The 14,640-nt window shown below is 40.5% G+C and overlaps 1 protein-coding gene across 6 annotated transcripts in view; it reads right to left on the bottom strand.

Moving 5' to 3' along the window:
• The window catches only part of GIPC1 (GIPC PDZ domain containing family member 1), an 89,746-nt gene that overhangs the window by 16,921 nt on the left and 58,185 nt on the right, over positions 1-14,640 (bottom strand). For all 6 annotated transcript variants that reach the window (XM_088133540.1, XM_088133541.1, XM_007432577.4 and 3 more), the window contains exons 2-4: positions 10,572-10,903; positions 10,124-10,309; positions 5,917-6,097 (exon numbers count right to left, since the gene is read on the bottom strand). In XM_088133540.1, the coding sequence (XP_087989666.1) occupies positions 5,917-6,097; positions 10,124-10,309; positions 10,572-10,853 (649 nt within the window). In that variant the 5' untranslated portion in view covers positions 10,854-10,903. The remainder of the gene's footprint in view (positions 1-5,916; positions 6,098-10,123; positions 10,310-10,571; positions 10,904-14,640) is intronic.

Genomic DNA, 14,640 nt, shown 5'->3' with positions numbered 1-14,640 from the left:
TCATTGCAATTTACTGACAGCCAAAAAGCATCCAGACAGTACTCATTTGAAGGGAGAAACAAAGGATACACTTGTGAGCTAAGCCAAAATGTGGTGTGCTACCATGTTCTGTATACTCAACCACTGTAGCTAAACCAGAATCACAGCTTAGCACAATGTCTGGGATTCGCATATTTATTTTGTCAAAATGTAGCTTATTTGGTTTTAGTTTAGTGTGCAGTTGTGATTGGTATAAGGGTGTTTCATGGCTTAGCGTGATGTTGAATCCAACTAGTAAGTCACAGAGGCAGATCAGTGCAACTCATCTTTCAACCAAGCTTTATGAATAAAAATAGGAATGAATAATGTTTAGAGGGGGACGCGGTGGTGCAGCGGCTTAATGACGCTGAAAGTTGCTGGCCAGAAATGGTCGACGCTTCAGCGGTTCGAGTCCAGCCTTCGCGTTAGCAGGGTGAGCGCCTGTTTCCTCCCCAGTTCCTGTCAACCCAACAGGTCGAAAACTCACGTGAGTAGATAAATGGGTACTCTCACTTCTGGTGGGAGGAAAAATGCTGGTGGCGCCTTGCAAAAAGGAGTTGGGAGCAGTTGCTGGTAAGCGCGAAAAACCGTGCGTGCCCAAAAAGGGCACGAAGCAATGGAAACCCCGCCTCCTGCGCTCGCCAGCTGGGTTCTGCTCTAGGAAGGAGGCTCTGGCAAACCACTTCCGAAACAATTGCCTTGAAAACTGCAAGGACTCGTCCAAGCAGTCACTGCAGAGTCGGTAACGACTGAGCGCAGATAAAAAAAAAAAATGTTTAGAAGTGGCAAAGCACATGCAGTGAAGCAGGCAGTGGGGAAAGCTATTGATTCTTTGGCAAGACTGAGACTATGCATGCTGGAATCCAAATTTAATTCATTTAGGGACAACCTTAATATTGCTCCTCCAACCCAAATATTTTTTTGTAATCTGTATTGCATAAAAAAGGATGAGAACTTTTTACTCAAAAGACCTGCCATGGATAAAAATAAGCATTGCTTTAATAACCCCTGGTTGGCTCAAAAGACATTAGTGCAGGAATCTGAACAGAAGGCCTATATCCCCTCCTGTGGCTCCTCCAAGATATTCTTCTGTTGCTTCTGTCAAAGACTTAGTGGCTAAATGAAATGAAAGTCAAGAGGAATATTAGTGCTGAAAGATAGCACTGTTGCAAGGAAACCTCAATCTCAAATGGAAAGACAAGCTCTGCCACAGAATGAACATATGAAGGCTATACGGGACTTGTCATATTCCACAGGTAAGTTAAGCACATGTGACCCCTCTGGCAGGCAGCATCTGTGATCCTCCTAAGACTTGAGAAAATCTTCCCTTGATTAATTTTACCCTGGTCTAATTCAAACTATAGCTATCATTTTATTTTTCACTACATCCCTAGTCACCAGCTTTGCATTTTCTATCAACAACCAAATTCAGAATAAGTGCATCTCAGAATATGGGAGAGGAAAGGAGAGGGGAAGGGGGAAAAAAAGGTTAAAAACATTAAAATATGAGATGCAGAAACAGTCCATTGAACAATAATGGGGTTTATTGAAATGTAGAAACAAACCTGGAATTTGTTTTATGCTTATAAACTACTGCAAACATATATTCAGGCACAGATACTTAAATATAGTTGCATATATGAAGATGTTCATCCCACCCCACACATTGTGAAAGATTTATATGACTTGAAGAGAAACCAGAGTATAGTTTTAATGTTTTAAATTAATTTTTATTATGCTATATTAATGTAATGTTGCTGCCCAACTCTTTTATTGTTCTGATCATTAATCAAATAAATTTGTGTATGAATACACTAAGCTTACTAATTTTCATAAAGATATTTAAAGGAGGTTTATTATTAAGTGATCTCACTTTTGACAAAGAAAACTAGCAGCATATGTCACATTCAAGGATTGTTTTTTGAGAAAGCAGAAGTAATTTCTGGAACCAAGGAATCCATTTTGTAGTTCAATTCTCTTATCCCCCAAAATACCTGCACAGAAGTGATTCTGGGTTGATTTGGTTAGCTTAAAAAATTGAACAGGAAAAGAGGTTCCATTTGAAAAGGTATCCATGCTATTCCTGGCTAACAACATTTACACCGGAGTAACATATGGAGAAGGAATAAGCACAATATTCCTGCAGCACTAGCAAATATTAATTCAGCAGTGGAGATGAAAGGTGCAGTGAAAGATTGGCGCACATACAGTACGATAGCTTCAGCCAATGAGGAAGTAAATTGAAAAGTTGAAAATCATAATCTTTCCCAGAACCATCCAATGACTCACTCAAGAAGGAAGGAATTTGCAATGGTAGGGACAGACTGAAGTGATGGATGAGCTGAAGAGCAAACAGGGAATATGATGTATTTAGAAACTCGGACACTTACTCCAAGTAGTGGGAGGAAGCATTATAAATAGCCAGTGAACTAGAAATACACATCTCCTAGGTTCTGTAGCTACCCGCAAAAGTGATCTTGTAGCAGGCTTATCTCTACTAAATGGAACAGGTTAGATTCTGGAAAATACTCGGGACCAGGATTGAAAACTAACTTGTGTAATAATGAGCCTAACAGAATAGGATAGAGAAATTAAATGAGAGCAAATACTGGTGATCAAAAAGGACCCAGATCCTTCCCAGAATAAGGTTGCTGGCATGAGAATAATCAATAAACACATGCAAATGCACATGTCCTCATCAAGGAGCTTCCTCCATGTCTTGTCCCAAGGCTAGAGTACTCCTGCTCCAGGCTCTGCTAATGGAGCTCACTTCCTCAGAATTCTGCTGGGACATCAATATGCTACTGCCCCATCCTTCTTCCCTATGGGTTGCCAATATTCCCTTTACGTATCTGTTAAGCACGGTATCCTTTCCTCAGGGGCTTAACAAAACTTGAGAAACAGAGACCCACAAGTTTTTGCTGGCTTTGTTGGCCAAGCCTCTGAATGCAATCAGCATGGCACAAAGGAAGGTGCGCGCATGCATGTATTAATATATGCTGCTGAGTAAGAGAAAGAGGGCAATCAGGTGTAGGCTTAAGGGAATGAAAATACCTTTTCACCCTTGCCTTTTTAGCCCATTTGAGAAAAAAGGGAATAAAGATGGGAAGTGTGTCATCTCAGAAATGCTGCCTGCAGGCACTCTGCTTTCAAAAGTGTGGATACAGCTTCTTGCAAGGCTTTCCCCTTGAAAAATGTACTGGCCACATTCACCAGTGATAGTCATATGTTCATCACGGTAAGCACAGATAGATGCTCATACAGAAGGGAACATTTTACAGACCAAATTATTTCGGCATTTCAGGCAGAGCCGAAACTGTACCCCTTTACTACTAGGCCAACATTTTATAGTATTACTGCAAGTAATACTACATTCCTATTCAGACCATTCCTATTCGTATGGACCCCATTCTATTGCCTGAGACAGGATGCTTCATTCTGTTGCTACGGGGCAAGGCTGACCGTGCCAGAGTAAATGTTTCTTTCTACAGCAGAATACGGGCTGCAGAGGGGGGCAGGAAGGGCGAGGGGGTGGGAGACAAATTCTTACTAGGTGATGCCATCCTGACCTCTGCTGGTGAGAAAATGTTGCTGCACTATAATTCTAAATCAGGCAGATGGTTCCTGATCTAAACTACTGGATGGTCCAAGATGGTTTCTCAGAACAACCAAATTATTATTATTGAGTTACATAAGTTGGAGACAGTCATTTGGACCCGCTAATTTGAGAAAGGGCATTTCCATATTGCTGCTATTTTGGTTCTTCAAATACCTCCCCTACTCCATACAAAACGAAAAAGAAAAAGAACACCTTTCAAACCCAGCTTATGCTGTCTTGAAGAGAACAGAGAAACCAATATACTTCTTGCCACTTTCACCACTGCTTCTTTTGTCTGAGCTACAGAGGGGGAGCTGCAAAGCCCTCAGGCTAGCATTGCCCTTACAAGGCATGGAATCCTGATGCAGACATAAAACAGCACCAGAGCCACTTTGCAAAGATAATCGGACCAACCTGTTTTATGCGATTGTGATGATAAAGCAGCAGCAGCAGCAGCAGCAACACTACACCACCTACTGATAAGTTTACAACATTTAACATTTAGGCATGAAAGCTGGCTGGGTGACTTTGGGTCAGTCACTCTCTCTCAGCCCAACTTACCTCGCAGGGTTGTTGTTGTGGGGAAACTAGGAATATTTAGCTATGTTCACTGCCTTGACTTATTATATTTTTATCCCACCTTTTTTATATATAATTATAATAATAAAGGACTCAATAGGTGGATAAAAATGCCAAATCCAGTCTAAACATTTGGCTAATTGTGCAAATAATAATAATAATAATAATAACAGCAGCAGCAGCAGCAGCAGCAGCAGCGCCGCTGGCAAAAGAAAGGAAAGATAGTAGCAATAGTTATAGGCGCCTTAGGTGCAATCCCAAAACATCTGGAGCACCACTTGAACACCATCAGCACTGACAAAATCACCGTCAGTCAGTTGCAAAAGGCAGCTTTACTTGGAACAGCTTATATCCTGCAACGATACCTTTAACACCTTCAAACAACATCTGCCTATCCCAAATCCTTGAGAAGGACTAGATAGGTGGATAAAAATGCCAAATCCAGTCTAAACATCTGGCTGACTGTGCAACCAACCATAACAACAACAACATTGACAAAATCACCACCAGTCAATTGCAAAAGCCAACTTTACTTGGAACAGCTTATATCCTGCGACAATACCTTTAACACCATCAAACAACAACATCTGCCTATCCCAGGTCCTTGGGAAGGACTTGATAGGTGGATAAAAATGCCAAATCCAGTCTAAACATCTGGCTGTGTGAAAAACCATAGTAATAATAATAATTTTGGTCAACTAAGGCTACAAACTTCTTTTGGGGAATGAACATGGTCTGCCTTTAAAAAAAAAAGTCTAATTTCAAGGCCTGAAAAGAAAAAAATTCAATCTGTTGATGGTATGATAGGAAAAAAGGAGAAAAATGTAATGCATGGAGTAATCCAAGTGTTTTGATTGCCAACTGGAAAAGGCTTTTCAAATGCTGGATAATGTGGGCAGGGCTGGGATTTCAGCAGCGGGAACCACCAATTTACAGCTTAGAATTTTGGGTATTAAAGCTGCATGGACACCAATGCAGCACAGACCTGTTTTGGGTATGAGGTAAGGGGCAGCAACATTTGGGTGCATGATTTTTTACCAGCTCTGGAATGGGAGAGAATGGAAACACAGCAAAGCAGTTTTGTGGATGTGGCCCACATGCTGTTTAAGAGGGCAAAGATATTTTTTCAACTTCCCAAACTTGCTTATTATTTTTTCAACTTCCCAAAGTTGCTTTGTACCCAACTATTTCCATATGATTTACCATGTAAGCATTAACTAGGTTGATCCTGCTTAGATTTTTAAGACCAGCCAAGGAATCAAACATCTTTGCTCACAAAAAAGTTGCATACTTCTGATTTAAAAGGTTTTGTCAATTTCCTCATTAACCAAACCTTATGATCACTGGAGCCTATTTTCCTCATCTTCAATCAGTGATCCGAAGGACCAACTCTGAAAAGAAGAGCCCAGCCACCACTACATTTCTGACAATATAGTTCATCTGGACAAAGCTACAGTAATTTTAATAAAAATCTCAATGAGAAAATATGTGCACTGCCAATTTGTTATTCTATGACTTGTCTATTTTTCTCACCTGAAGACAGTTTAGAGCTAATATTATATTAAATCCAGTTTTATACAGCTTCCTATAGAAAAGCATCTCAAAAGCAGTTTAAATAATAAAAATATGCAATCACACATGAAAATAGGATTAGAAATATAGCTGCATATTTTCACTTCTCAGCAGCTAGTACAATAGCAGCACCTTTAACACATACGTACCAAAAGCCTTTCGGGGTTCAGTCAGCTTCAGAGTGAAAGTGCGACCTTTGGGTAAATCCTTGAGCATTTTTGCAACCTCATAATGCCGGCAGCCAATGAGACTTTGACCATTGATGGACTCAATCATATCCCCAACATTGATAATTTGGATTCGGTCAATAACACTCCCTTCCTTGATTCTCTGCCAACAGAGGTGAACAGTTACTATGCAAATACAAACCAAATAAATTCTTGATGCTAGATACTTCCTATTTTCAAAAATTTGGAATGCAGTGCAGCCAAAAAATAAAACGAAATAGAAAAAAGTAGGCTTCCATACAACCCTGATTCCCCAAACAAGACTCATACTCCTTAATGAGAGACAGACAGAGCAGTTCATGCAATCAGAACTATTGTAATGGCAGAACTACTATTCTTTTGAATACCTCTCTTCTACCTGGTAATTTTTAGGTAACTACTTTGCCAAGACCAGTCCCTTAATTATGGAGCCTTTTGCTTTATACACAACCTGACATTTCTTTGAATTGCACAGAGACTGTCTCTATATCAGGCCTTCAAGTGGGTAAGACTAAATATGTATGAGCAGAAAGAAATCAAGCTCAATAGTAAGAGTGTCAACTCTGCAGTTCAACAACTCTCTGCCTTAGGAAGTATGATGATGTAAAGTAATGGTTATGCATTACTCTGATCCAGTGCTGAACCTGCAACTTCTACTTGAGACACATGATTCATAATTACACTTATAACTAACTCATAGGGAAGATGAGCAGTGGCCCAACCAGTCTGCCATCTTCCTTTCTGGCAGAAAAAAAAAAAAACACCTTGAAAGGAGGCCATGCTACCAAACTTATATCCTTGGAGACAGTCTAAAAAAAAAAGTTTTGATGAATGAGAATGTACACTAATCCCAAGGAATTTATGAGAGCAGATCTAAGGCTGCTAAAGGTACATTTTTCTTACTATCTGCTACAGCAGGATAATATTATTCCTCTTTCCCAAGACTATAAACTAGAACTGAATGTGAACACTGTCCATGTTCTATTTATATATTTACTGCATGTATTAGAATGCCACAATATATTTATGTGGATTAAGCATATGAAGTCAATGCAAATGATTTCTATCACTAGTAGCTCATTAGGAAGTACAGTTACCTGAAAGGAAGAAGAAAAAGAAGAGAAGGAGACTAAAACCAGAGACACTAGATTTTCACTGCAGCTGATACAAAACAAATAGGAAATATTAGCTTAAAAGAATTGTGAAGCCTGTTTATTTGACAGAGCCTGTTTTGGCAGTTGTAGTCAAATCTAAAGATACTTATCTTAAGGATTAAAATTGCACAAACTGATATTTAATAATAAAAACAGTGGTTCTGGGTCATTTTGAAAAGGACTGGATCCTTCCCTTAGATCACTGTATCTCAATACATAGTCATTTCCTGTAGGACCAAAATACTGAAAAATCCAGGGTGGAGTGCAGCGACTGCTTATTAACTTCATAGGAGGTACCGTGATAACTTTGACTGATGCCATGTGAAGACTTCCTTCTCTGTCCAAAGATACCAGGCTGGTCTCTTTGGTGCTAACTTCTTATTGCTCTATAAAAGGGTGTGTTGTACTGAGGAAAACTCAGAGCTCTAGGTTTAATATTAATCACAGCCCATAATTTATTTTCGGCATAAACTAGAAATAACTATTTAAGCCTGTGTCTAACTTATGATTAGTCAGATGAAATCCATTGTTGAGGTTCTGTAATGGGGATTGGCCTCCATGTACTTTGTATGGCAGAAAGGAAGTATGTTCAGAATACGTGTTATAAAACTGTGCTCTTGCACGTGCCCCACAAAAGAAAATAGGGCTCTATTTTCAATAACAGAATTACCGTATTTTTCTGACTATAAGACGATACTTTTTTCTAAAATCCTTACCCTAAAAACTGAAGGGCATCTTATTCAAGGAAGTTAGCCGAGAATCGTGCGGTTCCAAACTGCCCATACTTTGTTTCTACAGAGAGGCTTCCTCCTATTGCTAGCTTCCAATCACGAGTGAAATAGCTTGTCTCCCAAACAGACTTCCTCCAATCACGAGCCTGATGTAATTGACGTCAGCTGATGCTGAACAAACCAATTAGAGGAAGGCTGATTGCAGAGACAAGCTATCTGCAGTTTCACTCGTGCTTGAATGTAATCAGTTATGCAAAAGAGCCTGGAAACAGAGCTGCAGAGAGATGGTTTGGACCTCCTCCCACCGAGTGTATCAGGTCAATGTTACCTAATTACTAAATAAAAATGTGCTCTGCACTATCTTTAAAATATTGATTTCTTAATTTTGGGTTGGAAAAGTGGGGGGGCGTCTTGTACATGGGGGCATCTTATTGTCAGAAAAATACGGTAGTTGAATTTTTTAGGTGATGGACAAGCTTTATCCAGGAACCATCAGCAAGGCCCCAAACAGAATTAAAGCTTTAATAACCAAGCTTCCTTAGAGGCATAGCCCTCTGCCAGCTGTTTAGGAAATGGTGGGGATCTTTTCCCCAGCAAAAGCTGCATACTCTCAAGGGCAATCTGCCAGGAACTCCATGCTGATAGTGGGTATCAGAGCCCAGAATAGATGGAGTCATCCCTTTCCTTTCTCTTCTCTCTAGTGAAAAAAACAATGGTGGCAGAAAAAAACTGTTCCTGCAAAATGTTTAAGCTGATTGTTTCTCATGGTGTGAATGTAGTCTAGTTCCAATCTAGGAACATGTTTGCAGAATCTGACAGTTGTACAAAATTGCAGGAAATATTTTTTTCTCAGATAGATGGGAAAAGAGAAATTTATTCTTTATAGTTGTTTTGATTTTTTATAATTAAAAAAGTAGTAAGAGAGGATAGTGCTGCAGGGTAAAAAGGATTAATGGTGTCTAGCCTTGTATCCCACTGGCTCATTTATCTTAATTATCACAACTCTATATGTAACTTTTGTAGGATGAGCATCCTTTGAACCTGCATAACAGATATCTACAGTAATCTTCTGATATCTGTCAAAATTTTAGAAAACCCTTTCTTTTAAAAAAGGATACCTGTAGCTCTCATGGCTATGCTCCTGAGGATAAATATACAATTCAGTTTTCGATGTCAAACAAATCATGTTTCGGGAATCTAATTTTCAACCTACTTTCCCCATAAAAAAGGAAAATCTAGATTGTTCATAAAGTAAATACTGTACCCCCAAAACATATGTTATATGTTAAAGTATACAATTTACTTTAAATATAATTATTCTGGCAGAATTTAGGATTTCTTGTCATCATGCTTGGGTATTCAAATAGCCCAGGGAGAAGAGCAGCTACTAGATGAGAGCAAACAATTAACAACGGCAGTGCCCTGTTTCTAGCAACAGCCAGACTTTTCTCTGGATGCTTAAAAGCAAAGGTATGCTGCCTTTGAACTCACATGTTCAAGTTAGCTGTTACAGACAATAGCAGTGATCAATGTTGTCTCCCATGAATGCTGTAACTACATTAGTTATTCTTTTACTCACATAAATCTGTTGCCAATTAACATCATTGGTCCACTTCTTCCACCTTACTTTAAAAATCTCTATAATACCCCTTAATAATTTTTTTCCCCAGACTAAACAGACCCAAACTCTTCAGACAAGTATTCCACAAGTTGATAGTATTCCAGCATTGCTATTAAGAATTCTGGGATGAAGAACACAAATACCCTGAAGGACGTAAAACTGAAGAAATCTGCTTTAAGCTTTTTAAAGTTACTTATCAGGATCTCTCTGTTTAGCATCATAAAGAGATAGGACTTGATAATCTTATTTCACATGCCTTCAGCAGATACACAGGAAAGACTTTGTTGTGAAATCTTATCATTTTGGACTCACTTTGGAAAAAATAACATTTTCTTAGAAAGATGGAAAAGAAAAAAAAAAGACTAAATTTAGATAGGATTAGGCTTCTAGGTGCTATAAAGACATTAGATTCAAGAAAAACTCAGTTCAGACAAGAATTATTATCTGTAAACACCAGAATCAATACGTTATTGGAAAAACTACTAAAAATATAAGAAATTGAAGGGCTTTGTTTTTTCAGAGCTGATAGTTTTTGAAGGACAGAGCAAGCAGAATGGACAGAGCTGAAAAAAAATCAGAATCCTACACCAGGAAGAGCGAAGCAAGAATTCAGTAGGAGACTTTATGTGACCATTCAAAGATACCTTGATGAAAGCATAGCCAGCACCATTGTCTGTGATAGTCAGACCCAGGGCCTCCTCAGATTTGAACACTTCCACTTCTTTCCTCTGGCCCTTTGTGTGGGCAAAGATAAAATCTTCCAGGCCAATCTGACCACCCAATAACTTGTCCATGTCCACTTTGTGGGTATTTAAAGTGCAGAACATCACCTAGAAAGATATCAAGGAAGTACAGTAAGAATCTGATATTGAGGGTGCAGGAGATAGCTGCTCCCTCAGGTCTCTGTAATAAAGGGCCAGGAGGCCTTTGATCATCAACATTCATCTTAGGTTCCAAGATACTTCTCTAGACACAGAGAGACAGATTACCACCCTCAGTTCACCCAAAAATATTTCCCCATAGATCTGATCTTGCACAAAACTACCAGACACACAATGAGCATACAATAATCAATACAAAGATTGTGCTTACTTCAGTTGAGGATATTTTAAAGGCCTCTGCAATTTTGTTGTAAAGTTCCTTGACATTAGTAAAGCCCTCGATCCGGCCAGTAGGACTTCCATGGGCTAGCTGGGTGTGGAATACAAGACGAGGACGGAGGCTGGCTGGTGGAGGGGGGAGTCCAGGCTGAAGTGCTGCCACACTACCCACACCTCCAACCCCCATCCCACCCAGGCTACTGCGGATGGGCTCAGCTTCCTCATTTTCCATCAAAGGGGAGGCCTTCTTTCGACGGCCTAGTCCAAGCGGCATGAGGGAAATCTGTCCAGCCACCAGTAAGAATCAGTTACCAAGATATGGACCTAGAGATAGATAAGGTACAAATGAGATTAATTACAGTGAGTATTTTTTATTCATTTATTTATTCAATATGTATAGCCGCTCATCTCACATACATGACTCTGGGTGGTTTACAACAATTACAAACACCAAAAAACAATTAAAAAATTACAAAGAAAAACAAAAAATACAACCATGTTAAAACCATTAAAACCATTACAATAAGCAGCCAAAGTACAAAACATTCATAGCGCTTGATATAACCATCAAACAGGCTCCACACCACCACTGGATCCCCAACCAGGATGATAAAACCATATCTTCAGGGCCTTTAAAAGGCCAGTAGGATCAGGGTTAATCTAATCTCTGGGGGGCAATGTTCCAAAGGGTGGGCACCATGACAGAAAAGGCTCTCCTCTTGGGCCCCGTCAGATGACATTCCTTAATAGATGGGACCCAGAGTATGCCTCTCCCGCCAGACCCAATGGGGCAAGTAGATGTAATCGGGGAGAGATGGTCTGTCAAATAACCCAGTCCCATGCCATGTAGGGCTTTACTGGTCATTACCGGCACCTTGAATTGCACCTTGAAGCACACTGGCAACCAATGCAGCTTGTGGAGCAGAGGTGTAACGTGCACTGAACAAGGAGCACACATAACTGCCCATGCAGCCATATTTTGCACCAGCTTCAGCTTCCAGATGCTCTTCAAGGGTAGCTCTATGTACAGAGCATTACAGTAATCCATTCAGGAGGTAACCTAGGCATGAGTGACCCACAGTAGGGCTTCCTGATCCAGGAATAGGCACAAGTGGCACACAACACAAGTTGCACGAAAGCCCTCCTGGCCATGAATTCCACCTACTCTTTGAATGAGTCATGAGTCCAGGAGGACCCCCACGTTGCACAAAGAATCTGTTTGGGGCCGTGGCACTCAAACCAGAACAAGGGGGTGGTAAATAAATCCCAGGAACCAGACAGTCACAAATTCCAAAGCTACTCAGTCTTGCTAGGGTTGAACTGAAGCCTGTTGTTCCCCATCCAAACCCCAACAGCCTCTAGGCACTGAGACAGGACATCAACAACATCACTTAATTCACCAGGCATGGAGATGCATAGCTGGGTATCATCAGCGTACCCAGTATACTGATACCTCACCACATGGCGATGGATGACCTCTCCCAGCACATTCATGTAGATGTTAAACAGGAGCAGAGAGAGTACTGAACTCTACAGGATCTCGCAAAGCAGGGGACGAGGGTGGGGCCTCTTGCTCCTGATCAACACTCCTGATCAACTTCCAGGAACTGGCCCTGGAAGGAGGAGGAGAACCAGCACAATTCAGTGCCCCCCCTCCTCAATCCATGGAGTTGTCCCAGAAGGATACCATGGTTGATGGTATGAAAGGCCACCAAGAGGTCAAGTTGAGCAAAGATGGATGCACAACCCCCATCCTGCTCACGCCAGACGCCATCCAGAAGTGCAACCAATGCTGTTTCAGTCCTGTACCCGGGAAACTTTGCAACTATTTAATATGAAAAGGTAACAAATAGGCATATTTTGGAAATAGGTATTAATGTTGTTTCCAGGAAACTTTTTGCAACCTGAGTCAGGAAGGCAGAAAGTTGAACATGAAGAGCTTACATCAGTTAAGGTTAGGTAAGTTCACAGGTGATCCACTGCAACAGACTTGCATGTAAATTCATAGCAACATTTTATCAGTCACATAACATGGCAATTTTGGGGAGGGAACACATAATCAACCTGAGAAACGAACCAATTTTTCTTCAATTTACAGAAGCTTCTCACCAGGATCACTGAAGATTTTTGCCAAAAAATATGCAACTGGTCACAGGATTATCTGTTTTCTAGGAACATCTTACTTGACTACGGAAATTACAAGTTTATCCTGGTACCCAGTGGATGTATGTCCAAACTCATTATTTTCACAATAGCTTCATAGGTTCCAAGCCATGATTCTATGTTCATATACAGTGGAACCTCGGGTTACAAACGCTTCTGTTAACGAACTTTTTGGGTTACGAGCAGCTCCGGCCGCAAAATTTTGCTTCGGTTTGCGAACTCCGCCTCGGGGTATGAACAGGATACGCGGCCATTTTCCCTCCCGTGACACGGTCCACGGCCATTTTCCACCCGACACGTGGTCCGCAGCCATTTTTCCGCCCGACACGTGGTCCGCGGCCATTTTTCCGCCCCTGACACGTGGTCCGCGGCCATTTTTCCGCCCGACACGTGGTCCGTGGCCATTTTTCCGCCCGACACGTGGTCCGCGGCCATTTTTCCGCCCCTGACACGTGGTCCGCGGCCATTTTTCTGCCCCGACACGTGGTCCGCGGCCATTTTCCACCCCTGACACGTGGTCGTAGGGAGGGGAACTCTCCCTCCAAGCAATAGCCACCTCCCTGTCCTCCACGCCAGAACGGATTAACGGTAATTACACTGAACCTTATGGGGAAATTTGCTTCGGGTTGCGACCAATTCAGGTTGCGGCCAGAGTCACGGAACGAATTAAGTTCGTAAACCGAGGTTCCACTGTTTTAGAAAGAAGGAAGAAAGACAACTAAACTAAACTAAAAAGTGCATGTGTTCATGTGGTGTATCTCACAGTCCTTACACTCACTCCTTGTTTAGTGACTACCTTGGTTAGCGAACATTCGCAAATATGACGGTAATAAAAAAAATCATTTTCCTACCAATGCAACTGCAATGCAAATTTCATGCAACTGACAACACACCCTAGAGAGAGTAATGCTGGCGTAGCTGTATGAGAGAACTTTATCTGAATGAGACGGCAGCAACCACTGATCTTCATAGCATCTTTCTCTCAGTCATGATGCCACTTAGCGACCATTTCGCTTAATAACCTGGTCACTGGAACAGAACTCAATGCTAAACAAGGAGTGGGTGTACTTGGAGATTAAATTAAGAGTGAACTTTATTATTTGAATGCTATGTAAAGACCACATGTACAGAACCATATAATTACAAACATTCAGGCTATAATGCAGTTTTCTAACATTATATTTTATTTACTTGTTTGATATCCCTCCTTTCTAGTCAGGCAAAAATTCAAAGTGTACTGCCATGCATAGCATATATGAGAATTATGGCTAATAAGTTCAGGTAATGAAGAAATATGTTTTTGTTTTAACTCTAGAATTGTGATTTGACTTAAAGATGTCTTGGTTAATAAAATGCTCACAAAAGAAGATCTGAATAAGTTATGACTGAGAGGAAATAAAGAGCATAAAATGGAATTACTTCATCAGGAAATGGATTTTTCCCAACACCTGAATTCCATCATGCCATGAAAGTGCAAAGATGAATTATGATTGCTAGACTCTGGGGTCCCTTCTGGTCTTATCAAGTGCTTGTTTAACAATTCAAAAACCTAAAGCTTTCTTAAAGTGTGAACCAATTACAAAGCATATTTGTCCTTGTAGACGCAAAGAATTAAGATTGCAGAAGTTAGACTCAGTGCTGTTATATTGCTACTTACACCCCACAAAATAAAACACCCAAAATGAGGTTTGCACATTTCAGAAATGAACAACTAGAATAACTAAAATATTTTTTTAAAGGTTCACAAACTGGTATGGCATTTTTGCAGGGCTAAACTTTGCCAGAATTTACCACTAAGAGTAAGTGTAGATATTTAATAAGAGGCAGTACAGGTATTCTTGTACTATACTACTGCAGCAAGGGAGTGATTTGCATTTAAAATATATTTAATACTGAAT

The sequence above is a fragment of the Python bivittatus genome, unplaced genomic scaffold (genome assembly GCF_059951505.1).
Source record: "Python bivittatus isolate LINGU-HERP-01145 unplaced genomic scaffold, Pbiv_v1 ctg000080_np1212, whole genome shotgun sequence".
NCBI classification, from domain to species: Eukaryota; Metazoa; Chordata; class Lepidosauria; order Squamata; family Pythonidae; genus Python; species Python bivittatus.
This window is presented reverse-complemented; position numbering and strand designations above follow the sequence as displayed.